We start from the raw sequence: 18,287 nt of genomic DNA, 5'->3' as shown, positions 1-18,287 counted from the left end.
GTATGCAGAGTGTGTGCAGAAAGCTGCCAATCAGTGGTGTGGGCGGGGTTATACAGGTTCAACATTTAGAGGAGTGCTAGATCTGCAGCAGAGAAAACAGGGATTTTATTAAAACTGCAGCATGCAGCTCAGTAAGTAAAACATCGCTGGAATCAAGGACTCTGCCCCTACATCATACTGCTTTCTGATTGGGTAGCGAAAAATCTGATGATAGATTCCTTCTAAGAAAATGCACTCCAATCTGTTACAATATGGCCCATTTGGGGAGCACTATCAGACAGATAATGATGGGTTTGATACAGTAGTGCCAGCTGCATGGTGACATCAGTGGTGATCAGCCACCCTGGCAGCATAGGGTGATGCCACAACAGTATCTTTTCTAGCATCTCTTTGTGTCGCGGCCACAGCTCCATCTCCCTTGTTTGCTCGGACTCATAAGCTGGGTTACAGCTCCCATAAGGGTAATAGTTGTGCATGACTCCTGTGATATTCTCTCATTCTTATTTGCAAAGCTTTATACTCCTTTTGCAATCTTAGTAATATTAACTCAAGACATAAACATACAGTGAGTGCCAACTGCAAGGTCAGATTACAGAAAAGACCTTCCTGTACAATCCAAACTTTACCCCTTGCCAAGACAAACTTTGCCCGAGAGAATAAGCTGAAGATTGTTGCTTTACAGGTTCTGCGGGCGGCAAATGGTCCTTCCTGCCAATCAGGAGTAAATGATGAACCCGGATACACCCGATAAGGGCAGGACAGCAATGCACAAGTAACTTCGATACGGTGGCCGGAGGGCATTATACGGCAGGAATGTGGTGACAGATGCACTCTCCCTTTCTAGCTCATTGCTTGCTCCTGGCTTTTTGTGTCATTAGACAAATGATCAGCAATGGCCATGAACTTTCATTTACTGTGGGATGTATTGACTCAGCAGAGCAGCTATTGATTGAAAGTGGAACCTTCCCATCACTCTCTGATAGCCCGTCCGCCTATCACCAGTTCATGAGTCTAATTATTGTTTTATTACATAACACCACCCGCAGTGCACTCGCTCCTGGCACTCATTTTTAATTCCATTTCATCCATCCTTTTATTCCGTCAATCCTCCCGTTACTTTGCCCTCCCTCCCTTTTTGTCTGTCTCCTCTCCCCCACCCCCTTTACTGGCAGGCCACAACATCCGATTGTCCTCTGGCAGCCTTAGTTAGGACCACGCCTGGAAGAAGATGTTCACCTCTAAATCAAGCTCCGTTTCTCCATCTCCATCAATGGAGCAGACGGACACGGATAATCTGGATATTAGGACCAAGGTGCAGCTGCAGGGAGTCCTGTGGAAGAGACCTTTTGGGAGACAATCGGCTAAATGGTCCAAGAGGTAAGATAAGTTATGGGATACAGCATGTAGCATTTTACGTCAAAGCCCATGTTATAGCAGCACGGTGGCAGCATGCAATCATTTATATATGTACTCCCCTTTGTAATAGTTTTGGCACAGGATCAGCAACAACGTTAGATGCACATTTTCTACTTGTTACAGGTTTTTTATAATAAAGGACAGCTTTCTGCTATATTATGCGGAGAATGAAAAACGGAACTTCGAGAGCAACAAATATTTTAACATACACCCCAAGGTCAGTGTTGGCATCTACTAAATGAGCTAGAAATCTCAGTAGCTTTATGATATCATCTCATTAATGGGAATTTATTTTGTCGCTTGCACACATTGATATACTAAGGGCAGACACTATAGAAGAACTTAAAGTTCTACGTAGCTAAATGCAGAGATATAGTCTCACTCTCTAGGATGCATCAGCTTGATTTTTCAAGCTTTATAATCATTATTGCCTTTTTTCATTATACAACTGTGATGTCGATGTCTAGGTGACAGGCATAAGGTATAAGGATCAGGGAGGTTCTACTTACTTTAGGGATGGTTCAAATGAGCACTTTAAACATCTATGCATTATCCATATGAAAACAGTTGTCCTATGCACAGCGCAAGGACCGATGCAAGTCACTGTCATAATTTACAGGAATGTTTTTACACTCGGATCAGCGATCTGTAAAACATGACAGCACGCACTACTAATGTTCCGTATATCGGATCAGACTCACCCATTATGAAACAATGGATGCACAAAAAAATGGATCACATTCGGGTTGCATATGCGTTTTTTTTTGCAGAACCTTTAAAACTTTTAAGATAGGAAACAGTATTTCTAAATGATTTATTATATTGTTTGGGTAAAAACTGTATGCCATATGCACGTACATATAGAAGGCACACGGACGTAAAAAATAGACATATGGATACAATACGGATATAAGAACCTGACATACGGAACATATCACCGATGCAAAAACGTCAGGTTCTTCTGGACGAAAAACAGACGAGTTTGCACACACTTGTATGAACCCAGCCTAAAGCAGATACAGTCGGATTTTTGGGGAGATATTTTTTTCCAAACTTTGATTCCTTGTTTTTATGTAAAAACCTCTTTACGGCCACGTTCACACTGTCAGTATTTGGTCAGTATTTGACATCAGTATTTATAAGCCAAAACCAGGAGTGGAACAATCAGAGGAAAAGTATAATAGAAACACGTCACCACTTCTATATTTATCACCCACTCCTGGTTTTGGCTTACACATACTGATGTAAAATACTGACCAAATACTGAACGTGTGAACGTGGCCTAAGTGTTTCCAGAAGTCATAGAGAAAACAGAGTGCTGCCTCCTCTCCGACTATATAGAATGATTGATAGCTATTCCTGTATACAGTAAGTTTGTATACAAAGCTGTCAGTATAAATGGAGCGAAAGGGGCTCACAGGCTTTTTTCTGACCGCTCTTAAAGTGTTCTTTTACACAAAATATGCAGGAAGCATAGTGTTGCTGCCTTCATCACTAATAGAAAGTTAAAACTACTTTTGGTGCAAATACTAGTCTAAGGAACTGTCCCAATTCTTTAATTTTCCATGCACTCTTTTCAGTTGGCATTTCCTCATCATTGGCATTCTGACAGCACTATAGGAGCTGGTACTTCCCTTTTCCTTTCACTTTCAAGCATGCATTGCTCCTGCTATTGTCCCATGTCTTTCCTGCCCTAAATAGAGAGTCTGTATGTAGCTTGACAGGCAGGAAAGAAGGCACAAAGGGCCACCCCTTCTTTTTCTAATCCATCTCAGAGTCCGTGTTACACATTACAACAGGCAGGGCATCCTAGTTTAGACAGAAATGAGACAGCTAGAGGCTGGCACTTCGAAATGACTTATTGGAGTTTAGAAAATACTTTAATGTTTAGATCATATATTTAATGGAATCAAATTGTCTAAAAATATAGCAACCATTTTTACATGTGACTATTCTTATTTTTGCATGTTTTACATGTGGTGTTTTTTTTTTTAGGGAGTGATACCACTAAGCGGCTGCAGAGTGGATGCTAAAGAAGAACCTGGGATGCCATACATCATTAAGATCTCACATGATGATTTCCATGTATGTACAGCATATGACGAACTACCAGTTACAAAGAGATTAGGGATGTCACCTGTGTCGTCACTGTGCTTACAATTTCATTCAATGGCAGAAATGTAGGTTGCCAGCAGTTATGTAATCCATAAACTGTTGTCCTTTATGGAAACAAGCAACATAGGGTTAAAAAAACCTTTGAGCAGGGTAGATCTGCTTTAATGCTTTAGAGAGCTATTGCTTTTATCACAGCATGTTATAAACAAGGAGAATTAAAGCAGACGTATCCTGTGTCGAGTTGCTTGTATCCTTCCATGGTCGTACTGAAGACGTATCCTCTGTGTGTTAAGCTTCTTGTATACTTCCATGGTCGTACTGAAGACGTATCCTGTGTGTGTTAAGCTTCTTGTATACTTCCATGGTCGTACTGAAGACGTATCCAGTGTGCGTTAAGCTGCTTGTATACTTCCATGGTCGTACTGAAGACGTATCCTGTGTGCGTTAAGCTGCTTGTATACTTCCATGGTCGTACTGAAGACGTATCCTGTGTGTGTCGAGTTGCTAGTATTCTTCCGTGGTTGTACTGAAGACGTATCCTGTGTGTGTCGAGTTGCTTGCATACTTCTATGGTCGTAGTGAAGACGTATCCTGTGTGTGTCGAATTGCTTGTATACTTCCATGTTCCTACTGAAGATGTATCCTATGTGTGTTGAGCTGCTTGCATACTTCCATGGTTGTACTGAAGACATATCCTGTGTGTGTCGAGTTGCTTATATATTTCCATGGTCATACTGACGACATAGCCTGTGTGTGCTGAGTTGCTTTCACACTTCTATGGTTGTACTGAATACATATCCTGTGTATGTCTAGTTGCTTGCATACTTCTATGTGGTACTGAAGCCGTATCCTGTGTGTGTCGAGTTGCTTGTATACTTCTATGGTCGTAGTGAAGACGTATCCTGTGTGTGTCGAGTTGCTTGTATACTTCCATGGTCGTACTGAAGACGTATTCTGTGTGTGTCGAGTTGCTTGTATACTTCCATGGTTGTACTAAAGACGTATCCTGTGTGTGTCGAGTTGCTTGCATACTTCTATGGTCGTAGTGAAGACGTATCCTGTGTGTGTCGAGTTGCTTGCATACTTCTATGGTCGTAGTGAAGACGTATCCTGTGTGTGTCGAATTGCTTGTATACTTCCATGTTCCTACTGAAGATGTATCCTGTGTGTGTTGAGCTGCTTGCATACTTCCATGGTTGTACTGAAGACATATCCTGTGTGTGTCGAGTTGCTTATATATTTCCATGGTCATACTGACGACATAGCCTGTGTGTGCTGAGTTGCTTTCACACTTCTATGGTCGTACTGAATACATATCCTGTGTATGTCTAGTTGCTTGCATACTTCTATGTGGTACTGAAGCCGTATCCTGTGTGTGTCGAGTTGCTTGTATACTTCTGTGGTCATACTAAAGAAGGTGAAAATTAGACAGGTTTCTAATATCTCATATAGAATTTGATGACCACAACACATCTCAAACAAGTTAGGCCAGTACCATGTCTACCATTGTGTGGCATTACCCCTTCTTTTTACAACAGTCAGTAACATCTGAGAAGTGATGAGACCAATCGCTGGAGCACAGGGAGAGATGTATTGTCCCATTCTTGTCTGATGATGGATGGTGCCTGCTCCTCAGTCCGAGGTCTTTGCCGGATTTTTAATTTCATAACGCACCAAATGTTTTCTATTGGTGAAAGGTCTGGACTGCAGGTGGCCTGTTCATCAACCGACCTCTTCTTCTGAGAAGCCATTCTGTTGTGATGAATGTGGTTTATCATTATTCTACTGAAATAATGAGACATTGTCTGGATGGAGCATATATTGTCATAAAACCTCTATATAATGCGAAGCAATAAATATGTACGTTGCCCCTGCCATAGAAACTAATTTATCCCCACACCATCAGAGATGCAGGAACTGTACGCTGATAACAGGCTGGATGGTCCTGTTATCATGAGTCTGCGGGACCAAGCATCTGTGGTTCCCATAGAGAATTTCACACTTTGATTCATGTGATCACAGGACAATTTCCCATTTTGCTTCAGTCCATTGGAAATTAGCTTTGCCCCAGAAAAAAGGGCAGAGTTTCTGGATTTTGTTGATATGTGGCCTCTTCTTTGTATAATAGAGCATTAACTTGCATTTATGGATTGCACGGAAAACTGTATAAACAATGATTTCTGGAAGTATTTCTGAGCCAATGCAGTGATTTACACGACTGAATTATGCCTGTTTTTAATGCAGTGCCAGTCCAGTATTGACCTTGTCCCTTGTGCACATGGATTTCTCCAGAATCTCTAAATCATACTGTAGATGGTTGTATATTCAAAATCTTTGTAGTTTTTCATTGAGGAACATTTATCTGAAATCGTTCCACCATTTTTAGATGCAGTTGTTCACAGATTGGGGAAGATCCGACTATCCTTTGCTTCTTAAGAGACTCTGCCTCTCTAACATGCTCTTTTTATACACAGTCATGTGACTTAGTTGACAATTGACCTATAGCTGTTTTTCACAAGTTCCATTTACTTTTACAGCCTTTCGTTAACATTGTCACAACTTTTTTTTAGATATTTTCCTGCCATCAGTTTCTAATTGAGTTCATTTTTTTGAAAATGAAATGGAAAATATCCAATGTTCACGTTCTGATCTGTGTTCTATGTTCTGTTGTGAAAAAATATGGCTATAAGACATTGCCATATCATTGCTTTTTTGTTTTCTGTACTTTTTACTCAGCATCCCAACTTCTTTGGAATTGGGGTTGTACATCCATGGGCATTAATATTGACATGCTTCAGTTGCACCTATAACATGTTCCACTTTTCTGGGAAGGTTTTCCACAAGATTTTGGAGGTGTCTGTTGGACTTTCTGCCCATTCATCTAGAAGAGCATTTGATGTTGTTTGACACTGATGTTGGGTCAGGGCCAGGCTCGCAATCTCCGTTCTAGTTCATCCCAAAGTTGTTAGTTGGGGTTAAGGTCAGAGCTCTTTGTGCCCTTAAAGTTCACTCACACCATACTCCCCCAACCATGTTTTTGTGGACCTTGCTTTGTGCACTGAGGCACAGTTGTGAAGGTCGGCCAGGGTCGTAGTCGTGGTGGAGACTAGTGGCTCTGGCGCACCCTGGCCTCTCTTCACATGAACACCATGTCCCCTCGGCAGCATACCTTCTGCTTCACCCTCTGCACTATCAGGGTCCCATCGGGGTGACTTAAGTTCCGCTGCTCCCTTTCTAGTACAATGAAAGACAGAATCCATTTCAAACTTAAAACAAAGAACTTTACTCTTTTCTTGTCGCAGCACATTCTTGTCAGTTACAACATCAGCATTAGGTTCCATACAGTTCACGTTCTCCGCTCTACCTATGCTCTCTCCTACGTCCTTCAGTACATTACAGGGTCGTACTGCGATAACACCGCATCCTCCCTGTGCAAGTTCACTATGCCTGAGAGTTCCCTCGTCCATTTCGCCCCGGAACGGAGGGCGTCTGCCCATACTATGATTTGCCACATGGCGAGTGACCATATCCTTGTACTGGTCCAGGACCACTTTTGCATCTCCTGCTCCAAACTGTGGTCACGCTGCTGCCTCAGCTGCACTTCAGTCCCTGAGGACTCCGAATGGCTGGGTACCTTGCTTAACGTTGCGGAGCTGTCCGCCTAACACGGGCACTAGGTCCCCTCTGACTGCATACAGGAAGACCTCAACACCTAACCACTGTCAGCCCCTCCTAAATAACTATGTACACTGTCCTAAGTTTACTAACATGTCCCATCTAATGGCCTAATAAGGTTACTACGCTCGCCCTAAAATACAGTATATATAACAGCATTATAAGGCAACAATATGCATACAGATACATAGCATATTTACATTATGGAAGGGAGTGGACTATTGCATGGCCCCCCGCACACCCCTAAGGCTAGTTTCACACTTGCTTTTTTTTGCAGCGCGTTTTTCCCGCAAAAAAACGCATTGAAAAAACGCATACAAAAGCATACAACTGCTGCGTTTTTTTCAAGCATTTTTATGAGCATGCATGAAAAAAACGCAGCGTTTTTATGCGTTTGTATGCGTTTTTACCGCGTTTGCGTTTTTTCCAAACATTAGGTGGCCCTCACACTAACCCAAACCATGACTTTACTAACCCTAACCCTGACCCTAACCCTAACCCTGACCCTAACCCTTAACCAAACCATACTTAACCCTAACCCAAACCCTAAACCCTAACTAACCCTGACCCTAAACCTAACCCTAACCCTGACCCTAACCCTAACCCTAACCCTGACCCTAACCCTAACCCTAACTCTAACTCTAACCCTGACCCTAACCCTTAACCAAACCATACTTAACCCTAACCCAAACCCTAAACCCTAACTAACCCTGACCCTAAACCTAACCCTAACCCTGACCCTAACCCTAACCCTAACCCTGACCCTAACCCTAACCCTTAACCAAACCATACCCTGATCCTAACCCTAACCTTGACCCTGACCCTGACCCTAACCCTAACCCTTAACCAAACCATACCCTAACCCTAACCCTAACCCTGACCCTGACCCTAACCCTAACCCTTAACCAAACCATACCCTGATCCTAACCCTAACCCTGACCCTGACCCTAACCCTAACCCTTAACCAAACCATACCCTGATCCTAACCCTAACCCTGACCCTGACCCTAACCCTAACCCTAACCCTAAACCCCCTTAACTAACCCTAACTCTAACCCAAACCCCTAAATTCCATTGTCTAAACTAATGGTAAAAAAAAAAACGCATGTGCAAAAAAACGCATACATAAGCATGCCAATGCGCACATATGCTCACCATAGACTTATAATGGGTGTCTTGCTGTAAAAAAACGCATTGCGCGCGCATGCATTTTTTTGAGGCAAGTCGGACGCACAAAAAATGCAACAGGTTGCATTTTGTGCGCCCGAGCGCATACCGCAAAAAAACGCATGCGCGGAAAAACGCGTACAAACGCATGTGTATGCGCACATAAGCGCATCCCATGCAAAGTATAGGAAAAAAAACGCATGCGCTATTTAGCGCTAAAATACCGCGAAAAAAAACGCAAATGTGAAACCAGCCTTACACAGTTATGCTAGAACATGCAGGAGCTTTCCACAAATTTTTCCCACAACGTTAGGAAGTATAATTCTCCAAAATGTCTTGGTGTACTGTATGCTGAAACATTAAAATTTTACCTCACTGGAAGTAATGGGCCTGAAAAACTATGCCAGAGAATTTTATCTCCCCCAATCTTTACACATGTCACAATGCAGTGTGGCAGGTAATGTTCGCACACCCAATCTTTTCCATAAGATGCCAGATAGAGAAGTGTGACCAATTGCTACACATAACACGTTCCCACTGCTCCAGAGTCCATTAGTGTGGCTTTACACTGCTTCATCTGATCCTTTGCATTGTGCTTGGTGATGTAATGCTTCCACCAGCTGCTTGGCCATGAAGCTCTATGTGCACAGTTTTTGTGCTGATGTTAATACCAGATCAGATAATTTTTGGACTCTGCAGTTATAGAGTCAGCAAAGCATTGGTGACTTTTGTGCCTTCAGCTACTCAGCTGTCACACTGTGACGATCTTCGGTAAGGAAGAGGGGCCTCAAACTGTCCCTGGAACTGAAACCCTAACTATCTCTGTCCAGGGGGTACTCTTGAAGGTAGAGAGGCCTGAGTCTCCAACCTTACTATGCTCTTGTTAAACCCTGATCTGTCCCTCCCCCACCCAATGAAGCATGGGACAGAAATGTAAAGTAAACAGGACAAAACGAGATAACAGAAAACCTCTATTATACAAAATCACTAACCAAACAATAGGGAGGAGGACAGGGACAGGGAGGAATAAACTAAATGGGAAAGGGAGCACGAGATAAACACTCACGTACTACAGCAAACTACAGAACACTACTACTACAACATTACGCCAACCACTTAGCTTTAGCACACAGAACAGGAAGACAAATCTTTCACTGGAAGGGACAAGAAGGTCTGATCAGTTTTATAGAAAGAGGTAATGACCAGATCAGAAGCAGCTGAAATGGAGCTGCATGTTTCTGACCAGCATAGAAAGGGTCGTTAACCTCTTCAGCATCAGAGAAAACTAAATCCGTTTAATATGGGACACAAATCACACCATCTCTAAAGAAGACTTGCGATTCACTACCCAATGTGACCGCCTAACTCTGGGTCTTCCAGGGGGATGTGACACCCTTGTTACATCAGCACTCAGTGACCCCACTCTGTAACGTTACGTGGTCTCCACTTCATGGGTGACTTGCTGCGGTTCCTTACACTTTTCAATAATATAACTCACAAGTGATTACAGAATATTTAGGAGGCAAGAAATTTCACAAAACGAATCATTACACCGGTGGCTCCCATTACAAGTATCAGTGAGATCTTGAGAAGTAACCATACTGCCACAAAAGATAGTAACGGCAGACGGAAGGGTGAGGGGCTGGATTTTTATACACATGGGCAATAGGACTGAATGAAAAAAAACCTGAATTCATTGATTAAAGATGTGTCCCAATACCTTTGTCCACATTGTGCATTAACCGCTATGGAATCTAGATGTTCACATTCCCTCCAGCTCTTTCTTCTTGCCTTTGTAGGACAATGTGATTTCTTCCTTATTTACGAGTATAGTGTGACCCTTAATGGGGAAAGCCCTGCACAGGTTCACACATCACAAAAAAGAATGGGATTTAGCATTGTACAGATAAGATTTTTTTTCTTTTTAAAGCTGAGGGGAGGGTATATACAGTCGTAGGCTAGAATATCTTGTGCAGTATTCTGCCTCCAAACTCTGCAGCTCTCTAATTCTACTTTGCAGGGGAACATACTGCTGGCAGCGGAGTCTGAGCTTGAGCAAAGTCAATGGCTGGAAATGCTGCATGAATCTGGCAAAGTGTAAGTGTAAGAATATTTCTGCTTTTGTCCTGCCAAAAAAAGGGGAAAAAAGCAATAAAACAAGTTTATTCACTGTAATGACGTTTACAATCCAATCACAGCTGTGAACATTACAATACTTTGTTCCAAATATTTTATCGGGTCATATTTGAATCCAGTTAATTTGCTATTTTGTCTTGATTATTACAACAGTCAAATATGAATGAGTAAAGCCAGACAATAGTGGTCACATACAGTGGCATGTAAAAGTTTGGGCACCCCTGGTCAAAATTACTGTTATTTTTAACAGTTAAGCAAGTTGAAGATGAAATGATCTCTAAAAGGTCTAAAGTTAAAGATGGCACATTTTCTTTTTACTTTAGGCAAAAAAAAAAATTGGGATTTTTTTTTACATTTTAAAAATTACAAAAAGAAAAATCGGCTGATGAAAAAGTTTGAGCACCCTGCATGATTAGTACCTAGTAGCACCCCCTTTTACAAGTATCACAGCTTGTAAACACTTTTTGTAGCCAGCCAAGAGTCTTTCAATTCTTGTTTCTTCCTTGGAAAATTCTTCCAGTTCTGTGAGATTCCTGGGTCGTCTTCCATGCACTGCTATTTTGAGGTCTAGCCACAGATTTTCAATGATGTTCAGATCAGGGGATTGTGAGGGCCATTGTAAAACCTTCAGCTTGTCCCTTTTGAGGTAGTCTATTGTGGATTTTGACGTGTGTTTAGGATCATTATCCATTTGTAGACACCATCCTCTTTTCAACTTCAGCTTTTTTACAAATGGTGTTATGTTTGCATCAAGAATTTGTTGAAATTTCATTGAACCCATTCTTACTTCTACCTGTGAAATGTTCCTTGTGCCATTGACTGCAACTCAGTCCCAAAACATTATTGATCCATCCCTTTGCTTAATGGTTGGCAAGATGTTTTTTTTTTCCTGAAATTCTGTGCCCTTTTTTCTCCACACATACTTTTGATCATTATGGCCAAACAATTTTAGTCTAATCGGTCCACAGGAAAAATGTTTCCAAAATGCATCAGGCTTGTTTAGATGCTCTCTTGCATACTTCTTATGCTGAATTTTATGGTGGGGACGCAGGAGAGGTTTTCTTCCATTGACTGTTCTATGAAGGCCATATTTGTGCAGGAGACTCTGAACAGAAGAACAATGCATCACAACTCCAGAGTCTGATAAATATTTCTGAAGGTCTTTTGCAGTAAAGTAGGGGATCTGATTTGCCTCTCTTACAAGCAGCTCTCACTAAAATTTGCTTGGTCTTTCAGACCTTATCTTGATCTCCACTGTTCCTGTTAACTGCCATTTCTTAATTTCATTTCGAACTGAGGAAAGGGAAACTTGAAAACACTTTTCTATCTTCTTATAGCCTTCTCCACTGCTTTCATTTTCAGAGTCCAAACCAGCTTCTTAGAAGAACCCATGGCTGCTGTTTTTTTGGAACAAGGTTAGAGGAGGTTGTTTTTTTATAAAGCTGGGAAATATGCATCACCTAGCCTTTCCTAACGATGCTAGTGAGCAAGACATGACCCTAACAGGTTAATTAAGGACTGAAACCTTGGTCAACATTATCTGAGCAAATCTCAAGGGTGCCTAAACTTTTGTATCGGTGCATTTTCATTTTTGAAATTTTTAAAATGTAAAAAATGTCAATATAGCTTAAAATACAAAGGATATGTGTCATCTTTAACTTTAGGCCTTTTATAGATAACTAGCTGAAGAGCCCGGCGCTGCCCGGGCATAGTTACTAACTGTGGTTAGTTATAGCAAATTATAATTTGCCATTTCCCATAGTCCCGTGCCCACGTACCCATCATACATATCCACCATCCCATAAGCCCGTGCCCATATACCCATCATACATATCCTCCATCCCATAGTCGATTGCCCATATACCCATCACAAATCCTCCATCCCATAGTCCCATGCCATATACCCATCACACATCCTCCATCCCATAGTCCCATGCCCATATACCCATCATACATATTCTCCAGCCCATAGTCCCATGCCCATATACCCATCATACATATTCGCCATCCCATAGTCGAGTGCCCATATACCCATCACACATCCTTCATCTCATAGTCCCATGCCCATATACCCATCATACATATCCTCCATCCCATAGTCAAATGCCCATATACCCATCACAAATCCTCCATCCCATAGTCCCATGCCATATACCCATCACACATCCTCCATCCCATAGTCCCATGCCCATATACCCATCATACATATTCTCCAGCCCATAGTCCCATGCCCATATACCCATCATACATATTCGCCATCCCATAGTCGAGTGCCCATATACCCATCACACATCCTTCATCTCATAATCCCATGCCCATATACCCATCATACATATCCTCCATCCCATAGTCCCGTGCCCATATACCCATCATACATATCCGCCATCCCATAGTCCCGTGCCCATATACCCGTAACACATATCCTCCATCCCATAGTCCAGTGCCCATATGCCCATCACACATCCTCCATCCCATAGTCCCGTCCCCATATACCCGTCATACATATCCTCCATCCCATAGTCCAGTGCCCATATACCCATCACACATCCTCCATCCCATAGTCAAAAATTATGACATCATAATGAGCGGCAGGGCTTGCAACCTATGATGACATCAGCATTGCCATGGCAACCATTATGACATCATAATGAGGGGTGGGGCTTGACACGCACACACTTTTTCCCCATTATGTAGATAGGGGCAAAATTGTTTGGTGAATTGGAGCGCGCGGGGTTAAAATTTCACCTCACAACATAGCCTAGGACGCTCTCGGGGTCCAGACGTGTGACTGTGCCAAATTTTGTGGCTGTAGCTGCGACGGTGCGGATGCCTATCCCGGACATACACACACACATATACACACATACATACATACATACATACATACACACTTTGAGCTTTATATATTAGATTTAGATGGGGCTTATATCACCACCCACAGAAGGTATGTTATTCTTTTGTATTGGGACACTGTGCCTGCTTATGGGGAATCTTAGTGATTAATACATTTGGGGATGTTTGTGCCCATTACTCCCGCATTATCTGGCGGCTATGTAAGAGCAGCACCGTGCCTTGGTTTTTGGTGTATCCTTTTGTAGTGGACTTGTGGGTGGTGGTATTTCTAATTGGGTTTCCCACCTTTTTAATATTTATGTAATATATGTATTTTTACATGTAATAAAGATTGTTATATTTTGTCTACTGGAGTTCATATCTCTCTTTTTTCGGTTTTCAAATTTTGTGGCTGTAGCTACGACGGTGCGGATCCCTATCCCGGACATACACACATACATACATACACACCCACATTGAGCGTTATATATTAGATTTCATCTTTAACTTCCTTAACTCTTCACAATAACAGTAATTTTGACCAGGGGTGCCCAAACTTTTACATGCCACTGTAACATTCCAACCCTTACCTATTATATATGGTTTCTTATTATTGGTCATAGATGATGTCTGTCAGCAATGACACAAGCACATAGGAAAAATAATTCCAGTATATTAGTATGGAATAGTGTTGATGCTTATTGTTGTGTGACTCCTTGTTTCTTTTTAATATTGATTGATGTAAAATGGAAACCTATCATTTTTAGAAAATAAAATAGACTCCTCCACCCCTTTCGCAAAACTCAGAGATTTCTGTTCTTGGAAATCTGACATCACATTTGAAACGACCTGACACTTATTAGAAAGGCCAGATGCCAGACAGACTACTAATACTACTAAATGGACTACTAATATTTGGCTACACTAAAGGATCCAGAATGTCAGTGAATGTCAGTGACATTCCAGAGGCTGAAAAGAGACTTTAAACTCATGCAAATTTTGGACTCCAAAGTTTGCTATATTCAGGATATAGTATCCGTCGAAAATTTGGACTCGCCTGTTCTGTTCATGCAATAGTTAGCCTTCTTATTGGAATGTGCACATAGTGGATTCAGACTGAAGGAAGCAAAATCACAAAGGAACATATATGGAAACAAAGAGTAAAGAAATAATCCAGAATATGTGTCAAACCTTAGATTCCTCAAAGTTACCCCTCTTTTATTGTGATGACAGCTTTACACAGCCCTTTTGGCATTCTCCCAAGGATCTTTAGCAAGTAGTCACCTGGATTGGCTTTCCAACAGTTTTGCAGGAGTTCCAAAAGGAGCTGAGCACTTGTTGGCTACTTTGCCTTCACTCTGCATCCAACTCATCGCAAGCCATCCCAACTGAGGTCAGATAATTTTGGAGGCCATGTCAACTGTCGCAACATGCCATCCCTCACCTTCTTGATTGCATAATCCTTACATAGAGTGGAGGTGTGTCTTGGGTCATTGTCCTGTTACAATACAAATGATGATCCCATTAAGGACAGACCAGATGGGATGACAAGGACACTGTGGTAGCCATGCTGGGTAAGAGTGGCTTATATTTGGAACAAATCACCAACAGAGTCACCAGCAAGGCCCCCAACACCATTACACCTCGCCCTCCATTCTTCACAGTGGGCACCACACATGTAGAAACCATACTCTCACCTTTTCTGCTTTTCCCAAAAGCATGGCAGTTGGTGCCAAAATCTCAAATATTGTCTCATCAGACCACAGTACTGATTTCCACTGATCTATTATCTAGTCCTTGTGTTGCTTGGCCCAAACAAGTTTCTTCTTCTTGCTTGTTGTCCTTAGTAGTGGCTTCTTTGCAGAAATGTGGCCATATAGGCCTGCTTCTCACAATGCCCACTGAACAATTGATGTTGAGATGTGTCTACTACTTGATGTCTGTGCATCATTTATGAGGGCTGTTATCTGAGGTAGTGTCAATACTTGATTTTTGACGTTGATAACTCCGATGAACTTATCTTTTGCAGCAGAGGTAATTCTTAAACTTCTAATTCAAGGGCTCATCATGAGAATCGGTTTCATCATAGCAATTGATGGTTTTCATTAATGTACTTGGTCATACCTTCAAGGTACTAGCAGTTTTCACGGATTGTTTGACCGTTCATGACTCAAAGTAATTATGGCCTCTCATTTCTTTACATTGTTGAGTGCTTCTTGCCATATTCCGGATTAGAACAGATGTGGACTAGGGCTCAACACTGCATTGCCTCTGCAAAAAACACTTGATAGTCGCAAGCACTTTCTGAAGGCTGGTGATTCCACAAATGAACTCTTGACATGGCATACCTGTTCACTGGAAACCATTCCAGGTGTCAACTTGATGAAGCTGCCTGAGAGAATGCTTAGGCCGGAGTCACACTGGCGAGGAATACGGGCGAGTGAGAGGCGCTAAAAGCTCTCATTAGACACGAACCAATGATTCTCTATGGGGTCACTCGCACCAGCCGTATATTTCTCATCCGTATCCTACGCTCCGTGCCAATCACAGCATGCTGCGATTGTCAGCGTACTACGGCCGTAATACGCCAATGCAAGTCTATGGGTGCGCAAAAAATACGGATTACACACGGACCACACATGTGACTTGCGAGAAATACGCACGAGGTGTCTTTTAGAAAAGCCGGCAATTCAGTGCGCTATACAGTAAACTCACACTGACAGGTTTAATAAAGAAACGAAAGAATAGATATAGACACATAGAATGCATATATATATATATATATATATATATATATATATATATATATATATATATATGTGTGTATTCTATGTGTCTATATCTATTCTTTGGTTTCTGTTATAAACCCTGTCATAGGGCTCCATTATATGTCCATTTTGCAAGCCTGCGAGAAAATCTCACCATACGGATGCCATACAGATTACATACGGATGCTGACATGCGCAAAATACGCGACCACACCTTGATTACGGATGACATACGGAGCACAGTTTAGGGGCCATTCATGCGTATTACGCATGTAAAATACTGACCGTATTTTGCGTCGGTTAGTGTGACCCCGGCCTAAGAGGGTGTACAGCTGTCATCACAGTAAAGGAGATGGGGGGTTACTTTGAGGAACCTAAGGTTTAACACATATTTGGATTTGTTTCTTTACTCATTTCCATATTTGCTCCTTTGCTGTAATTCTACCTTCAGTCATAATCTACAATCTACACATTCCAATAAGAACAAGAAAAAACATTACTTGAACAGATAAAAAAAATGGAAAAGCCCAGCTTATGTAAATGCTATTAAACATTACTAGCTCTGACAAAGAACACGGCAGGAGTTCGAAACTCGTTGCTGCAGTATCTTGATGTCCGGTCAATTTTACCAATTTTGAATTAAAGTTTAATAGCCTTCACATCAGCTGGACTTTTCCATTTTTTTCTATGTTGCTCACAAGTGGTCCCTTGTAGTCCGTGCTCTATTACGGTATGCCAATTGAGGGTGAGCTGGTATTTTTTTTCTTTTTTTCATTACTTGAACAGAACAGGTGAGTTTAAACTTTGATTATTGCTGTATGTTCACATGAAGTGGTAACAGAGCAGCATACTATGTCAATTATCTGTGTCACAATATTAGGACACCATTGGCTGTCCAAAAATTATCCAATGTCTCTATGCAATATAAAATACTATTTTTGGTGCATTATTTTTCTATTCACTAACATACATATACAGTTAAGTCCAGAAATATTTGGACAGTGACACAAGTTTTGTCATTTTAGCTGTTTACCAAAACATATTTAAGCCCTTAAGGATCAAGCCACTTTGTAGGTTACAGACCAGGCCTTAATTTTGAAATCGGACCAGTGTCACTTTATGAGGTTATAACTCTGGAACACTTCAACGGATCCCACTGATTCTGAGACTGTTTTTTCGCGACATATTGTACTTCATGTTAGTGGTAAAATTTCTTCGATATGACTTGCATTTGTTTATGAAAATATTGGAAATTTGTCAAAAATTTTGAAAATTTTGCAGTTTCCAAAATTTTAATTTTTGTACCCTTAAATCAGAGAGTGATGTCACACAAAATAGTTAATAACATTTCCCACATGTCAACTTTACATCAGCACAATTTTGGAAACAATTTTTTTTGTTAGGAAGTTATAAGGGTTAAAAGTTGACCAGCGATTTCTCATTTTTCCAACAAAATTTACAAAACCATTTTTTTTAGGGACCACCTCACATTTGATGTGAGTTTGGGGGGTCAGTATAACAGAAAATACCTAAAAGTGACACCATTCTAAAAACTGCACCCCTCAAGGTGTTCAAAACCACATTCAAGAAGTTTATTTACCCTTTAGGTACTTTACAATAATTGAAGCAATATGGAAGAAAAAAATGAACATTAAACTTTTTTCCCCCAAATTTTACTTCAAACACAATTTTTTAAAATTTTGTCAAGGGAATCAGAAGAAAATGAAATACAATATTTGTTGTGCAATTTCTCCTGAGTACACCGATACCCCATGTGTGGAGGCCGACCTTTTTTTATGCGCACGGCAGGGCTCAGAAGGGAAGGAGCATCATTTGAGGTTTTGAATGTCAAATTGGCTGGAATCGAGAGCGGACGCCATGTCGCGTTTGGAGAGCCCCTGATGTACCTAAACAGTGGAAACCCCTCATAAGTGACCCCATTTTGGAAACTAGATCCCCCAAGGAACTTATCTAGATGTGTGGTGAGAGCTCTGAACCCCCAAGGGCTTAACAGAAGTTTATAACATAGACTTGTAAAATTGAAAAATCATATTTTTGCCACAAAAATGATCTTTTCATCCCCAATTTTTATTTTCCCAGGGGTAACAGGACCCCAAAAGTTATTGTGCAATTTGTCCTGACTATGCTGATACCCCATATGTGGGGGTAAAATACTGTT

At 41.3% G+C, this 18,287-nt stretch overlaps 1 protein-coding gene across 2 annotated transcripts in view; it reads left to right on the top strand.

Annotated features, from left to right (window-relative positions):
• The first annotated feature begins 693 nt into the window (after nt 1-693).
• The window catches only part of PLEKHD1 (pleckstrin homology and coiled-coil domain containing D1), a 61,013-nt gene continuing 43,419 nt past the window's right edge, over nt 694-18,287 (top strand). Inside the window, exons 1-4 of one of the 2 annotated variants that reach the window (XM_073552159.1) lie at nt 694-1,377; nt 1,540-1,633; nt 3,412-3,501; nt 10,393-10,469. In XM_073552159.1, the coding sequence (XP_073408260.1) occupies nt 1,229-1,377; nt 1,540-1,633; nt 3,412-3,501; nt 10,393-10,469 (410 nt within the window). In that variant the 5' untranslated portion in view covers nt 694-1,228. The remainder of the gene's footprint in view (nt 1,378-1,539; nt 1,634-3,411; nt 3,502-10,392; nt 10,470-18,287) is intronic. The other variant, XM_073552160.1, reaches the window with a different exon arrangement.

The sequence above is a fragment of the Dendrobates tinctorius genome, unplaced genomic scaffold, assembly GCF_039654945.1.
Source record: "Dendrobates tinctorius isolate UK_male_01 unplaced genomic scaffold, ASM3965494v1 ptg000186l, whole genome shotgun sequence".
Taxonomy (NCBI): domain Eukaryota; kingdom Metazoa; phylum Chordata; class Amphibia; order Anura; family Dendrobatidae; genus Dendrobates; species Dendrobates tinctorius.
This window is presented reverse-complemented; position numbering and strand designations above follow the sequence as displayed.